Below are 16,311 nucleotides of genomic sequence, written 5' to 3' on the forward strand. Positions count from 1 at the left end.
ACTCCGCAAGTTTTTGAGCAAAAGATTCTAAAGAAACTGACTAAAGAAAAGACACTGGAGCTCAGTCACTCACGGCCTCCTGTCATCATTAAACCTGATTTGCTCAACGATGATTGTTGTGCGTGACTCTGTTCAAAGTTGCTAGGAAAAGTTCGAACAATATTTTTTCGAGTTCAACATTTAGGCGATTTTATGAACTGTACGATACAAATTTGATTGCCTGGTGTTTTCGTTAGGCAGCACGGATCGATTTCGTGATGATACGATGATATTTGTTGCCGTTTGCTTACAATCATTATTTTCAGTCGCGTTCATCGACTGATACTCCGCAAGTAAAGAAACTTAAAGAAACTGACTAAAGAAAAGACACTGGAGCTCAGTCACTCGCGGCCTCCTGTCATCATTAAACCTGGTTTGCTCAACGATGATTGTTGTGCGTGACTCTGTTCAAAGTTGCTAGGAAAAGTTCGAACAATGTTTTTTCGAGTTCAACATTTAGGCGATTTTATGAACTGTACGATACAAATTTGATTGCCTCGTGTTTTGGTTAGGCAGCACGGATCGATTTCATGATGATACGATGATATTTGTTGCCGTTTGCTTGCAGTCATTATTTTCTCCCGCGTTGATCGACTGATACTTCGCAAGTTTTCGAGCAAAAGATTCAGAAGGTTTCATCGAGATTCATGCGCACTTGGTTTCGACGAACTGAAAATGAGTTACCTGTCAATTCTTTAGTCAGTTTCTTTAGTAAAAACTGTTTACAAACACAAAAGACAATATTCCAACAGAAATGAAAACGAATGTCATCTATCGCATTCCGTGCCGGGATTGTCAGGCCAGCTATGTCGGATTAACTTCAAATCAGCTAAAAAAACGCATCAGCAACCATCGATCGAACATCAAGCAGATGGAAGCGCTCATCGATGCAACAAGCCGAAGTTAAAGAAACTGACTAAAGAAGTGACAGGTAACTCATTTTCGTTTCGTCGAAACCAAGTGCGCATGAATCTCGATAAAACCTTCTGAATCTTTTGCTCGAAAACTTGCGAAGTATCAGTCGATCAACGCGGGAGAAATTAATGACTGCTAATGACCGGCAACAAATATCATCGTATCATCACGAAATCGATCCGTGCTGCCTAACAAAAACACCAGGCAATCAAATTTGTATCGTACAGTTCATAAAATCGCCTAAATGTTGAACTCGAAAAAATATTGTTCGAACTTTTCCTAGCAACTTTGAACAGAGTCACGCACAACAATCATCGTTGAGCAAATCAGGTTTAATGATGACAGGAGGCCGTGAGTGACTGAGCCCCAGTGTCTTTTCTTTAGTCAGTTTCTTTAGCCGAAGTAATCCAACTATCACCCACGAACTAAGTAACCTGAGGGAAAAAACTGCTTTACTTGCGCACTGCATAGACACCCAACACCGTTTTGCACTAGATGATACCAGAGTAGTGGATCAACATCGTCGCCAAACAGCACTGCCGATTTTGGAAGTTTGTCACATAACAAACACTAAAGAAACTGACTGTTGGAGTGCTTGGAAAGCTCCGAGGCACCAAAGATATATATTTTTGGATAGAACTAAATGTAAACTCAACTATCTGAATAATTTTAGGTGAAATTAAAGCAAAATTGTAATTGTGTGGTACATACATATTGTACCGGGATGTTGAATCTAAACATACTGTCGATAATTGTAAGCGGTAGGCACCATATAATTGTCCTAGAGCTATCGAAACATCAGCATTCAGTCTAGATTTGAACCCTTTTGAACATCTTTTTAGATAATCTCATTTCTAAATGAGAAATCATTCGATTTCTTATCACAATGACTTAAACCGAGCTCTTGTAAAAAAATGGTCAGCAATTCACAGAGGGATATTTGAAAAATTGTTAATTTTATCCCAAACAGATTAAAACAGGTCATCAAGAATGTAAATGGTCCTACAAGGTAGTAGTTGAGCGAGAAAGGACATTTGTTTCAACTAATAGTTAACTGTCCGAATACTTTTTTGGCTTCATTTTTGAGGAATTCAAACTGTATGTACCCTATCTTCAAAACGGAAAGCTTTTCCCCGAATTTTTGTTGTGCATATAAATATGCTTTAGTTAAACATTGTTTTAAAAAATATGTGTTACCATTCTTTGCAAAAATACTGTGCAAAATTTCTAAAAGAAAATTTTATGCGCTGCTGTCCGAATACTTTTTTGGTTGACTGTATGTAAAAATTAAATGTTAAGCATGTTTTCATGTTGTAGAACCCCTTGAAAAAGATGTCAAATACATCGGAACGTCTAGTTTACTACACGCTTAGACAGGACTACTCAGTGTCTGAGTTGAAACTACTCATTATTAAACCGTTGTATGGAGCTGTCAAAAAATGAGTAGAATTGAATGTTGTCACTGTGCAAAAACTACTCAAAATTGATTTTTCCGCTATCAGTTTTTTTTTTCGCAAAAATTTGTAGCTGGTTCGCTATGGTTTTTCGTGTGTTTATGTTTTTTGTGCAAAAATGGAAAAATTTAGGCAAGTCGAGTGCAATTGTGTATTTTTTACGACTGTGCCAGCGGTAGCCGATACGGAAAAAGGTACTGATCAAGTATTCCACGTAATAATAAGGAATAATTATTGAAGTGCAAATTGTTTCCATTGCCAACAGCGGATGCCACTCGACAGTCTCAGAATCCTGATTTTTTTTCCGACCTGTCGTACTTAGTTACGGAGCCTCATCACGCCCTTCCAGTTATGGATGAAAATCGTTAGGCCAATTAGCATCGAAGAGGCTTTCGTCATTGGCTGCTGTATCAGCTTCTCTTATGGAATCCGATATTGCAGACAACCTACAGATCACGGTGGGAAACCTGTCGACGAAGCTGCTGGTGATAATGTTGTGCAGGACATATTCACGGCCTCGGATGACGGCAGATTAATGACGAAGAATTAAATACCGGTGAGATCGTTTTCAACTTCACCTGTTATCTATTTGCTTTTCCTATTCCTATCTATTTGCATTTATACCAACATTTTATTATTCCTTATAATTATGATCATTGTTATTCATCTAAGCAAATAATCCATGTCCAGTCAACATATCTTTAGTAGTTAGGTAGATAGTGTTTCTTTCTATTTTCAGAGAGGGAAATAAGCTGCTTAAGCCTATTGTAGCCTAACTGTGGTTAATGCCATAAGTTCATCCCCAATGGTCCGGAGTGTCACTTAACCACAGAGAACAGACATCCAAGCGAAAGGTCCCCACTTGAATAAAACTTATGTCAAATTAGTTGGGAAACTATAGTGATGGTGTCGCTAAAGGCGCATAAAATTCTACACTAAACTCACAACAGCTAGCTTCTGGCGCTAGCATAACGCATATAGTCCATATATACTAGCGCCAGAAGAGCCAAAGGTTGTCAGTGTGCAAATCAAAAGAATCATTTAGTTGGGAAACTATAGTGCTGGTGTCGCTAGCATATTAGGTGATTTTAATTTGAAATTTTATCCAAGAATTCGCGAAAAATTTGTTCCTGAATGGATGTCTGTTCTCTGTGACTTAACTTTTATAAGCAAAAATACTTCCAACCAAATTTGGCATGTGAGGGTTTTTGGAGGCAATTTTTTTTCTATGATGAATTAGGACCCCCCGGCCATTCCTTAGGAGGGGGAGCTCCCATACAAATGAAATAGAAATTTCCGCATATCTCGAGAACTAATCAAGCAAATTGAATCAATTTTGACATGTGGGGGTTTTTGCGGGCAAGAATTGTTGGTATGATGAATTGAGACCACTCCCCTCTTTAGGAGGGGGGAGGGGACCTAATACAAATTCCGTCATATCTGGAGAACTAATCAAGTAAATGGAACCAAGTTTGGAACGTGAGGGTTTAACGAGACATGATTATTTCATTGGTGAATTGAGACCCCTCTCCCTCTAAGAGGGGTACAAATAAAATACAAATTTCCTCGTAAATCGCGAACTAACCTAGTAAATGGAACCAAATTTTACATGTGAGTGTTTTTGGAGGCAAGAATTTTTTCTATGGTGAATTAAGACCCCTACCCTTTTAAGAGGGGGGCTCCCATACAAATGCAACACAAATTTCCACATAACTCAAGAACTAATCAAGCAAATAGAACCATATTTGGCATATGCGAACATTTGGAGGCAAGACTTTTCTATGGTGGTTTGAGACCACTCCCCTTCTGGAAGAGGGGGCTCTCATACAAATAAAACAGGTTTTTTGCGTAACTCAGAAACTAATCCAATTCGAGAAATTTAAGACTCCATAAGACATTAGTCAATAACAATACCACCAAAAACTACCTTTAGTAACACTAGATGATTAAGAGTGAGACAGCCGCAGGCCACTGCGAGGATGAGGATGCAGCCCTCAACAGAAATCTGTCTAGATTTATTTATTTTTCTAGGTCTACTGACCTCTATCCAGCTTTCCACGAGCGATACTGGCGGGTATTGGGCACAAGTGGGCACAGTCTTTTGACATACATTCATAGCAGGTACGTCGGGTTTGCTCTGATGAAGTTACTATGGAAACATCCATGCTGTTCGAGTGTAAAAATGTAAACATTGTTTAGTTTTGCCGATCAGCTGAAGAGGAACATAATTGAACGAATTCAAACTTTTGTGGTCATAATTTTCTGAAATCACCCGCTCAAAATATTTTTTATAATCGTACGAATTTAACACTCCAGTGCACTTAGTGGCTAACATTAACTTCATATTGGTCGAGCCGTGGTCATATTTGCTCTCGAACAGCGTCTCGGTTCGATAAGAAACTTTTAGTTGCGTATTTGGACGTTCTCCCCGAAGTTTCTGCAGGATTTGTCGGGGAGTAAAAATTTGATCCGTAGTAGCACGGGCCCCCATAAAGCCCGCCTGATACTGCCCTACGAATTCTCTTGCTACTGCTACAGTGGACCTCCGTTCGTTTGAACAATTGCTCATGCAAACTAACGGGGTTAGTTTTTAATTTGAACAACTGGCAACCCTAAATATGTTAAAACTTGTAGGAATTGGCCGCCCTGCTCTTTGTTATTGTTTTGGTGGTTTGATTTAGTTCGCACTTGCAAGCAGTGACTATTTCATTCTTCGATCGGATTTCGGTCATAATCGTTGGGAAAACGGAATGTGAAACAAAATAAACACGCTAGGTTAGTACAAACAACCCGTGCTTATGTGCATTGTCTGCATAAGCAAATGATGTCGTATTCATCCTGGTACCACTAAGGCGGCAAGAAATATCGTACAACAAACGGATATCACCATTGGCGGCGTCGGTTTCACCTTGTTCGGCTAGGGAGTTAGTCCAGGCTCTCTTGTTCCGCCTAGGCCATGGCGTCCCATTACACGTTCAAGATCCGCATTGTTTGAGCCAATCTTCGCATTGAAGTCGCCCATGTGGAATTGGATGTCCCCTTTTGGGATTTTCTCAACCACACTGTTCAGCTGGCTGTAGAAACTCTCTTTCTCCTGCAGGTCGGCATCATCTGTTGGCGCAAAGCACTGGATTGCTGTAAGGTTCCTAACCCGTGTTCTAAATCTGGCAACGATTATTCTTTTGTTCAACGATTCTCACTGCATCAGGGCTGCATGTGCCCTTGGGCTCAGTAGGACTCCTTCTCTTTCTCGAGTAGCAATTTCACCTCGTATACCAGAATAAAGCAAGACTTTCCCGGATGATGTCTTGTGTTCGCCAGTACCCGGCCAGCGGACCTCGCTCAGCCCCAGGATTTCAAGCTTCAGGCGGCCAGCTTCCCTGCAAGATGAGCCAGCTTGCCCTGCTGGGCAAGGGTCAGTATATTCCATGTTCCGACCGATTCCTGTCCGTGTTTTCACGCTAAAGGTCGTTGTCAATAATTCAGATAAATTTCTTCTTCCATTTTCATTAACTTTTTGTTTGCTGGTACAGTAGGCTGTAAACCTAAGGTCCTTATCCCACTGACGGGGCTGCCATCTTAAGGTGGGTGGGAGCCACTGTGACCCCTTCCCTGTTAGCGTACGACAACCGAGGTTGCGAACCCCAGCCGGCACCACGTGGAGGTAGGGAGAGGAGTTGGTGAACAGAAGTTATGGAATGCACATGTTCACCTTTGCCAGGCCAGCACGTCTCATTAGCCCGGAATGGTTGTTCCAGCTCCTCACGATCTCTGTCCTCCTTCTGGCGCTTTTTCCTCCTCATGGTCGTGGTCAACTCATTCCGCGCTCGTCGGTACTTGACCAAATTCTCACTCGTGGATATGCTTAGATAGTTTTTCCAAGCTCTTTTTCTCCCTCTATCGCATGTTGGCATTCTCTGTCAAGCCAATCACTTCATGCACTCGAGGTTTCTCTTCCTAGCACCGCGCTTGCGGCTTCGTTGACGGCCGAGCGAATCATACTCCATCCGTTTTCGAGGGTCGAAGCATCTAGCTTCACAGAGGAAGACAGAGCTTCATTCAGTACACGCGCGTAGTTTTCGGCAACTGGTGGGTTGTTTAACTGCCGAATATATAACCGAGGAGGGCGGCTTTGTCGCAAGGTATAAACCGTCGATAGTTTTGAACGCACATGTACTGCTACTAGGTAGTGGTCCGAGTCGATATACGCACCTCGTAAGTTGGTGATGTTAGAGCACACTATGAGAATATGGTTGATTTGGTTCGAAGTTCGTTGATCAAGTGATCTCCAACTGGCTTTGTGGCGGAAAGAAAGTGCTTCTGACTGTGGGGAAAGAAAGTGCTTCTGACCACCAAGCCTCGGGAAGCTGCAAAGCTAATGCATCGCTGGCTGTTATCGTTCATGTTGGTGTGCAGGCTATGGAGCCCGGTCACCGGTCTATACATTGCTTCCCTGCCGACCTGGGCGTTCATATCCCCGAAGACGATCTTGATGTCCATCGTGAGCAGCTGTCATAGAACGCCTCCGTCTCGTTGTCGGGTCTACCTTCGTGTGGACAATGCAATGTACGCACGGAGAATAAAAATGTAGTTTCAACCATATTTATGGTTGTTTTACGCACAAACAGGAACTTCATGTGGTTTCAAACTGGAATGTTTGATTGAAATGAAAATATTTATTGTTATATCAATTTTAAATTCAAATTTGAAAATACTTTACTTTTAATTCAAAATTGTTATTTTCTTGATTCAAATAGAATTTCGTTTTGAAACAATATTTTCAGGTTGTTATAAAAATATTTTATTGAAGCTTAAAGCAGCCATCATTTTGTTTGAAACAACTGGAGTTTTTTCGCTCCTTGCGTTTATGATGGTGTAGTTGAAGAAACAACCTTTTATCCTTAATACGCACATCCTCCCGTTGATCGCTTTCCAGTCCATTACGCGATCCTGCATTTTGCCCAACACTATAAAGCCCGTTCCCAGCTCGTTGGCCGCTCCACCGCTCTGGAAAAAGAACCCGATCTATAAAAAGAGCGACAAGTTGGACTGTGAGAACTATCGAGCGATCACTGTTCTCAATGCCGCCTATAAAGTGCTGTCCTGAATCATTTTCCGCCGACTATCACCAATTGCGAACAGATTTGTGGGAACTGATAAACCGGCTTCGTCGAAGGTCGGTCTGCAACGGATCAAATATTTACACTGCGGCAAATCCTCCAAAAGGGCCGTGAATACCGAGTTCCCACGCACCATCTGTTCGTTGACTTCAAAGCCGCATATGATACCATCGACCGAAAAGAGCTATGGAAAATCATGGACGAGAACAGCTTCCCCAGGAAGCTCATCAAACTGATTAAATCTACGATTGACGGTACACAGTGCTGTGTTCGGATTTCGGGTGGATTGTCAAGTTCATTCGAATCACACAGAGGGCTTCGTCAAGGTGATGGTCTTTCATGCCTGCTGTTCAACATAGCGCTACAAGGTGTTATGTACCGACTAAAGCTGGACGGATACGACGGGCAGGGCATGTTGCAAGAATGCCGGACAACTACCCTGCAAAGATGGTGCTCGCCTCAAATCCGGTAGGAACAAGACGATCAGGAGTGCAGCGAGGAAGATGGTTAGACCAGGTGGAGCGAGATCTGGCGGAGAGTACTCGGTGTCCGAGGAATGGGAGAGCGATAGCCCTCAACCGAGTTACATGGAGAAACTTTGTTCAATAGGGTTTGTCTTAGGACGACAAGCCACCTAAATAAGTAAGTAATCACGAAGCGAGAATTCTGGTAAAACATAGGTTCATTATTTTCAATTTTTCAATAGTTCAACATCAAGAATCCACACTTTTCCTCATTTGGGTTAATTCTTAGAAGATTTTCCGATCGATTGGTGTAAGAATATTGGAAATCGATCGGGAAACCGCTGAACTATTAGCGTTCAAAACCATACCACTTTTCGAGAAAGATTTTTTGAAATGACACCCTATCCCAAACCTTTCCGTAAGACGTAGTCCTACGTCAAAAGTGCACCGAAGATACCGAAACGATTTAATGTACAATATAACGTTTATGAGGGATTGTGCACTTCGGACAATTTTTCTTGCAATCAGCAATATAGTTCGAATTTTCGGAATGGAAAAGAATAATATTAGAGTAAATTTAACATGTTATATCATTTATTTGTTCATTTATTTTATGTTTTTATAGATACTCAACATCCGAGGAGCAACGGAAGCTCGCAAAAATGGTCGTTCTAAAATGATCGTTTCCCAAGTTGAAAGATACCCTCTTCAAACATTTAGCACTGGATGAAGTAAGCTGCAATAATTATAGTATTTATCATCGAGGCGAATTTGATCAAATTTATACAGCAGAATTGCATCAAATACAGTTTACCCTTGTGAAATCGTCACATTTTGTTGTAACAACACCAGTCATCGTCGTCATCGTTGTCAGCAGCATAGAGCCGGGGTAGCTCGTGCTGTTTCAAGCAGTCGCCTCCATTCAACTCGATCCTGGGCCACTCGTCACCAATTTGCCAGACGTCTCAAAAATCGCAAATCACTTTCGACCTGGTCGAACCATCTCGCACCTCGAGCCTTCCTGTTTCCCGATGCCGGTGGGGTTGTTGAAGAGAACTGTTTTTGTCGCACTGTCGTCCGGCATCTTTACGACGTGTCCTGCCCACCGCAGCCTACCGACTTTCGCGAGATGTACGATGGGAACCTCTTCAAGCAGTGTCTGAAGCACATCATGATTCATACGCCTCCCCCACTCTTTCCCCCACTCGTTTTCAGTTTGTGCTTCGCCGAATATTGTCCGCAGCACATTTCGCTCGAACACGGCAAGGGTGCTTAGGCCCTTGGTAAGCAGCGTCACAGTTTCAAGTCCATAACAAAATACCGGTCTGATAAGGGTTTCTCGTATCATTATACGTCGTTACAATTGTTTTTTTTTATTAATTACAAATAAATATTCAGAAGAATACATCATAAAATTCACAATCATAAAATCATATTCGAAATGAGTAGTTTCTAACCATTCCTCTCAATAAAATGAGTAGTTTCCACTCATTAATCTAGTTAATTAAACTGAGTAGAAACTACTCTGTTTTAACAAAATGCCCGGTTACTCAAAAATGAGTAGTTTATCCAAGTAAAAAAAACTGAGAAAAAACTACTCATTTTGGAGAAAATGTATGGCTACTCATTTTTGAGTGACAGCACCTTTACTCATTTTTGCGTACCCACGGTTTTTCCGAAACTGAGTAGTTCTTTACTCAATTTTGAGTAGCCGAGGTTGAGCGTGTAGTAATCCGATGACCAAAACGCCATCACTAAAACCAAAATTAGTACCGGTGGTCAAACAAGTCTATCTATCCTTACCAAGTTACATGGTATTTAAGGATTGAACGTGTTCAGAAACGGTTTATTCGTTTAGCGCTAAAAATCAGAGGGGTTGTGTACAAGACACGACCGCATATATAGGTGACGCAGGACTACATAAGTCTCTTTGTAGTGATAGTAGCATGTATTCATGCTTGTAATCATTCGATCCTTCATGTATACATGCTATATGCAACATATGTACATGCTACATGCGTTGTATGTAACATTTATCAAAGTAGTAACATTGCATACGTTCAATTCTCAAAAGATTGTGCATTTGAAAACAATTTAACAAAATCAAGAACACAAACTATTACTTTGCTGCTACCTTACTGAAATTAAAGATTGTTTTTATTATCCATGGTTTCCCACGTTGAAAGGATTTTACCAATTCAATCCCATCAACAGCACATCTTATCACTACACTTCTAATGAAACGGCAAGCATGCGTATTCATACAGAGCCGTATTATAACCGAACACTACAGCTGTAGCACGTTTTTCCAACACAGATATGAAATTCGCCGAGGTTTAATCGTCACGCAGTAAAGAATTTGCGATCTGTTGTGACAACGAACTTGTGTCATTTTTTCTGGCACACTCCCCTAACACAGACATCAGATTGGAATAGGTTTAATCGCGTTCGTAAGAAATCTGTTGGCACGAGGGGGCTTTGTCACTCTCTCTGGCGTACTTCCCAAGCAAGGACATCAAAATGGTCTAGGTTGAAGCGCGGTGTTAAGAAATCTTGTTGGAATGCGGAAGCTTTGTCACTTGTTTTGGCTTACTTCCCAAGCACAGATATCAAATTGATATAGGTTTAGATCATCGTAAAGAATCTTCCAACCAATCACGAAGCGAGAATTCTGGTAAAACATAGGTTCATTATTTTCAATTTTTCAATAGTTCAACATCAAGAATCCATACTTTTCTTCATTTGGGTCAATTCTTAGAAGATTTTCCGATCGATTGGTGTAAGAATATTGAAAATCGATCGGAAAACCGCTGAGCTATTAGCGCTCAAAACCTTTCATGTTTCGTGACGCTCGCATTTTTTGATTTTTTGGAATGACACCCTATCTCAAAACTTGCCGTAAGACGTAGTCCTACGTCAAAAAATTTGCCTTGGCGAGATCCTAATAATTTGCCATTGTATCCTGATAGATGCCGGCTATTGGGCTTAGATACTCTAGAACGACGACGGAAACTTCAGCAGTCACTGTTTATTGCGAAATTGATTAATAGTGAAATTGATGCACCAGAATTGCTCTCAATGTTGATTTTTTGCATACCAGGTAGATCTCTTCGGAATACGACGTTATTACAACCAATTTTCCATCGAACGGTGTTTGGATACCACGAACCAGTCTCAGCATGCATCCGTGCATTCACGACCGTTGAAGAGCATTTGGAATTTGACGAACCGACTGAGCGTTTCAAAAGTAGAATTAAGTCATTGTTAGTTTAGTGTAGTTAAAGAAACTGACTAAAGAAAAGACACTGGAGCTCAGTCACTCACGGCCTCCTGTCATCATTAAACCTGATTTGCTCAACGATGATTGTTGTGCGTGACTCTGTTCAAAGTTGCTAGGAAAAGTTCGAACAATATTTTTTCGAGTTCAACATTTAGGCGATTTTATGAACTGTACGATACAAATTTGATTGCCTGGTGTTTTCGTTAGGCAGCACGGATCGATTTCGTGATGATACGAGGATATTTGTTGCCGTTTGCTTACAATCATTATTTTCAGTCGCGTTCATCGACTGATACTCCGCAAGTTTTCGAGCAAAAGATTCAGAAGGTTTCATCGAGATTCATGCGCACTTGGTTTCGACGAATGGAATATGAGTTCCTATGTCAGTTCTTTAGTCAGTTTCTTTAAGTGTAGTTTTATTCATTCATTCATATTTATTCAAGACACCATCATTGTCAGATGAATTAATTTCAAATAAACAAATAAACAAAGACAACCTTTAAAATTATGCCACGGATGTGACTCGAAAACTGCCTGTCCGATCCGATGTGTCGCAAGCTAGCTGCTTGCAGATGTGCTGCCAATGAAAGCCGCTGGCCGAATGACGATGCGCAGTAGAAGGCATAGCAGCCAAAACCATATCGTTCACTGGCGGATGAGTCGATGGATTCTTCGGTGTGTTGGCGTCTTGCTTGGTGAATTTAGATGTCTTCGTTTCCTTATCCGGGAAAGCAGCAATAGTTGTAGCTCTAGAATTTTCTATCGGATTCTACAGGGCGTAAATTAACCACAACCATAAGGGAGCTTAACCCATAGCTCATTTCGTATATATTTCTGTCATCTGTGCTAGGGAAGCACTGACGAGGGAAGGCAAAAATATGAAAATAATTCAATTTTTCAATGACACGCATTGAAAATCAATTATTTTCTATATTTTCAATCGATTTTCCGATCAATTGGTGTAAATATCTTGAAAATCCATTGAAAATTGACTGAATTATAAGCCGAAGCGTAAAAACGCATTTCCACATTGATGACGTCATTTCCAACAACCAATCACGAAGCGAGAATTCTGGTAAAACATAGGATAATTACTTTCAATTTTTCAATAGTTCATTATCAAGAATTCATACTTTTATTCATTTGGGCCAATTCTTAGAAGATTTTCCAATCGATTGGTGTAAGAATATTGAAAATCGGTCGGGAAACCACTAAGCTATTAGCGTTCAAAACCTGATCATTTTTCGAGAAAGATTTTTTGGAATTATCCCCTATACCAGCTACCTTCCTGAAAGACGTAGTCCTACGTCAAAAGCGTACATGGCCTTTGGGCAATGTAGACGAGCAATTGGCAACTCTTGGTGACTTAAACTGTTATTATTATTATTATTATTATTATATATTATAATTCATCGAACACATAGGTCTACATAAATTAACTTACAACTATTTAAATCGTCAAAATTGAAACAAGTACAATCGGTTTCTGAATACATTGATATCAACATTAAAGTCAAATTGGCCAAACACAAAATTAAAAACTACACACATTCCTCTAATGGGTTCGTTCTGCGCGTACGCGGTTCGATGAAAGTCTAGCCTGAGAAATTGCCGGAGCCGGAAGTTTCGGGGAACAGCGTTCACATTAATCTGCCTCAAAATTTCAGGAGCATCTATGTCGCCTTTCAATAGTTTTCCAATGAACACAGCTCTTGCAATGTCGCGCCTTTTCTCCAAAGTATTCATGCCAAGCAGAGCACATCGACTTTCGTAAGGTGGCAGGTCGTTGGGACTATTCCAAGGCAAAAACCTCAAAGCGTAGCGAATAAATTTTTTCTGAACAGCTTCGATCCGTTTGATCCAGATATCATGATATGGACTCCACACCACGGCTGCCGTTTCGAGTATTGACCGCACAAGCGAGAAGTACAGTGACCTCAGACAGTACGGATCGTTAAATTCCTTAGAGATCCTGAAGATAAATCCAAGGTTCCGATTAGCCTTTGTTACAATATAAGAGTAGTGGTCTCTAAACGAAAGTTGTGTGTCGAGCAGTATTCCGAGGTCCTTGAAGGTTGAGACTCTATCGATCAACTCATTCCCAATCCTGTACTGCCAGTGCAGTGGATTCTTTTTACGAGAGTAAGAGATAATTGCACATTTTTTCACGCTGATTTCCATGCGATTCGCAGAACACCAATCTACAAACAAGTCTATCATCCATTGTAGCTGCTTGCAATCCTCAATAGACTTCACCCTTAAGTAAATTTTCAGGTCATCAGCGTAAAACATCCTGCATCCAGTGGGTATAGCGAAACAAACATCGTTGATGAATATAGAGAAAAGTAGCGGTCCAAGGTTACTACCCTGTGGTACACCAGAATCACTTCCAAAATCATTCGATTCGTGGGATCCCAGTTTCACACGCATTCGTCGATTGGCAAGATATGATGTTACCCACTGCACAAAGCTAGCTGGAGCACCTAACCGGTCGATTTTGGCGACTAAAATCTTATGATTGACTCTGTCAAACGCTGATTTCAGATCCGTGTAGACGGTATCAACCTGGATACCTTCGTCCATACTCACCATACAATGTGACGTGAATTGTACTAAGTTTGTGGAAATAGATCTTGCAGGAAAGAAGCCGTGCTGATCGGTTGAAATATACGATTTAACGGCTTGTATAAGCTGCTTACTGATTAGCGTTTCTAACAGCTTGGATCCTGCGCTTAGTGATGTTATGCCACGGTAATTAGAGATATTCCGCTTTTCTCCCTTCTTAAACACTGGAAACATGATCGAGCTCTTCCAACGGTCCGGAAATGTAGATTGGCTTACTGAACGGTTGCAGATGAAACGCAATGGTTCGCAGAGAGCTTCCGCACATCTTCTCAAAACAAGCGTAGGGATTCCATCAGGCCCTGCAGCAGCGGACGGTTTAATTCCTCTGATAGCAGCTTCAATATCCATGTTGGAGAACTGACCCACGTGGAAGTCCAGCACATCAAAGGGCGTATTTTGCAAAGCGCTCTCAACTTGTTGATTGCTGATGAATTCTCCGTCAAACACGCTCGAAAAGTGCTTTGCAAACAAATTGCATATGCTGTCGACTGAATCTGCATGCTCTTCACCAAGAAACATAGTGGACGGGAGACCACTTTCCTTGCGTTTGTCGTTAACGAATGCCCAGAAAAGTTTTGGGTTATTTTTGAGATTTGTTTGTGTACGCCGAACATACCTAGCATACAGTGCACGGTTATAACTTTTATATCTAGTGCTCGCTGTCGCGAACACACGTTGAGCAAAGGCATTTCGATTTCTAGAATATCTCCGGAGCGCGACGGCTCTTTCGCGTTTTAATTTTCTCAGTGTACCGTTTGACCAGGGTGGCTTCCGTCGTGGTCGGGGAGGCGGAACGTAAATTCGAAACAGTTGGGTAAGAATTGATATCAAAAGTTCCACAGAATCATTGACATTCGCCGCTGCATACAATGGAGACCAATCAACAGCTGAGATGGCTTCGTTAAGAGATTCGAAATCAGCACGTTTAAAATCGAATTCTCTGTCGTCGTCTAAATCCTCGAAATGAACCGGAGCGACACACGAGAGAGCAGCATAGAGAGGAGGATGCTGCGGGTCGATGCGGGTTAAGGGCTCAACGGATTCCGAAAGTTCACAACACGGTGCAGCATCTTCATCTACGAAAAGAAGATCCAGTGTTCTACCATTCACATTTTTAACCGCATTCAGTTGCTTGAAATTCAGTACAGAAAGTCCGTCTAGGAGGACTACGCTGGACGTTGAGAACGTTGATTTAAGCGGATCTGGGAACACTATGTTGGCGGCACCCGAGTCGGACCATGTTAAACCGGGCTGATTAAAGTCACCAAACAACAAGTGCATATCAGTCATTCCAGAGGAGTTTACAACAGCGTCAACTGAGTTAATAAGCCTTCTAATTACGTCTACTTCAACTGCGAGATCAGGCGGGACGTATGCTACACCAACATGTATTGTTCTTCCATTCCCATCTATGTTTATCCACAACTGCTCGATATCTTCATCAACTCGAACTGTAGAGCGAGAAAAAATTAGCCGATTACGGACCGCAATCAAAACCCCGCCACCTCTTAATTTTCCAGACCGTATGGGGTCACGATCTTTACGAAAAACAGTGTACTCCTGACCGAAAAGCTGAGCTGATTGAATCTCACTATTCAGCCAGGTTTCCGTTAGAACGATAACGTCATACTCAGCATCAGATGCAGCAACATAAAAATCTTCCACTTTGGTTCGCAGCCCTCTAGTGTTTTGATAATAGAAGCCGATTGTAGTGCTTTGAAGAAGTCGGGAACAAGCAGGGTCTGCCGAAGACGAGAGCAAAGCTGGCGTAGTTGTGATATTTGATGTGCGATTCTGGAATCGTCGATATTCATTCAATGGGGGTGCAGCACCTTGCGTAGCTTCGGCTAAACATATACTATTTTGCAATTTACCTGAACAAACAAAGCGGTGCTCCACCGAAGAATTGTCAAGTGCAAGGGGTAACGTTGCTGCGGTTCGAATTGGATCCATTAAGTTTGGACGAAGTGAAACGACTGACTCAGCGATGATCCCATCGACATCAAGCGGTGAGGAAGGAGACTCGCCCGATTCAGCATCAAATTTGGGGATTAGAGATGTGCAGCCTTGTTGTTCTGAGCAGTACTGGAATCGTCGAGACTGATTCAATGGGTGTGCAGTATCTAAACCCAAATGTGTTTTTAGCCCTAACCTCATCGATACAGTCTAAAAACGAAATAGGGCTTTAGGACCCAATTAAGAAAAGATTTAGAGGCACTTAAGACCATTAGGCAGCATAATTGCCTTAGTGCATGTTGCTTGTTCTCTATATCTATAACTGCCACTACCGCTACGCTCATTTTTTTCAACTGAAGCGCCATCTGTGAACAACGACTATAAACTTTGACATCTATTCACCTCTACTGTCAGAAACCTGTGTACTGTGTTAAACCCAAATACATACACTGGTTATA

General features: G+C 41.5%; 1 protein-coding gene across 1 annotated transcript; it reads right to left on the bottom strand.

Annotated features, from left to right (window-relative positions):
- Positions 1-10,933: 10,933 nt before the first annotated feature.
- LOC128740635 (uncharacterized) lies at positions 10,934-16,054 on the bottom strand. The gene is made up of 3 exons (XM_053836198.1): positions 13,639-16,054; positions 11,090-11,224; positions 10,934-11,016 (listed from the first exon to the last, which is right to left on the bottom strand). The coding sequence occupies exons 1-3, from the start codon at positions 16,052-16,054 to the stop codon at positions 10,934-10,936; spliced, it is 2,634 nt and encodes an 877-aa protein (XP_053692173.1).
- Between the last annotated feature and the right edge of the window lie 257 nt (positions 16,055-16,311).

The sequence above is a fragment of the Sabethes cyaneus genome, chromosome 3 (genome assembly GCF_943734655.1).
Source record: "Sabethes cyaneus chromosome 3, idSabCyanKW18_F2, whole genome shotgun sequence".
Taxonomy (NCBI): domain Eukaryota; kingdom Metazoa; phylum Arthropoda; class Insecta; order Diptera; family Culicidae; genus Sabethes; species Sabethes cyaneus.

Excerpts from the sequence above, each read along its gene's own strand:
- LOC128740635 (XM_053836198.1), bottom strand. The coding sequence starts at position 16,054 with ATGAGGTTAGGGCTAAAAACACATTTGGGTTTAGATACTGCACACCCA. Across the intron at positions 11,225-13,638 it reads TGATTCTGGTGTACCACAGG|TCGGTTCGTCAAATTCCAAA; the intron begins GTAGTAACCTTG and ends TGAAACGCTCAG. Across the intron at positions 11,017-11,089 it reads ATTCCGAAGAGATCTACCTG|TGACTGCTGAAGTTTCCGTC; the intron begins GTATGCAAAAAA and ends CGCAATAAACAG.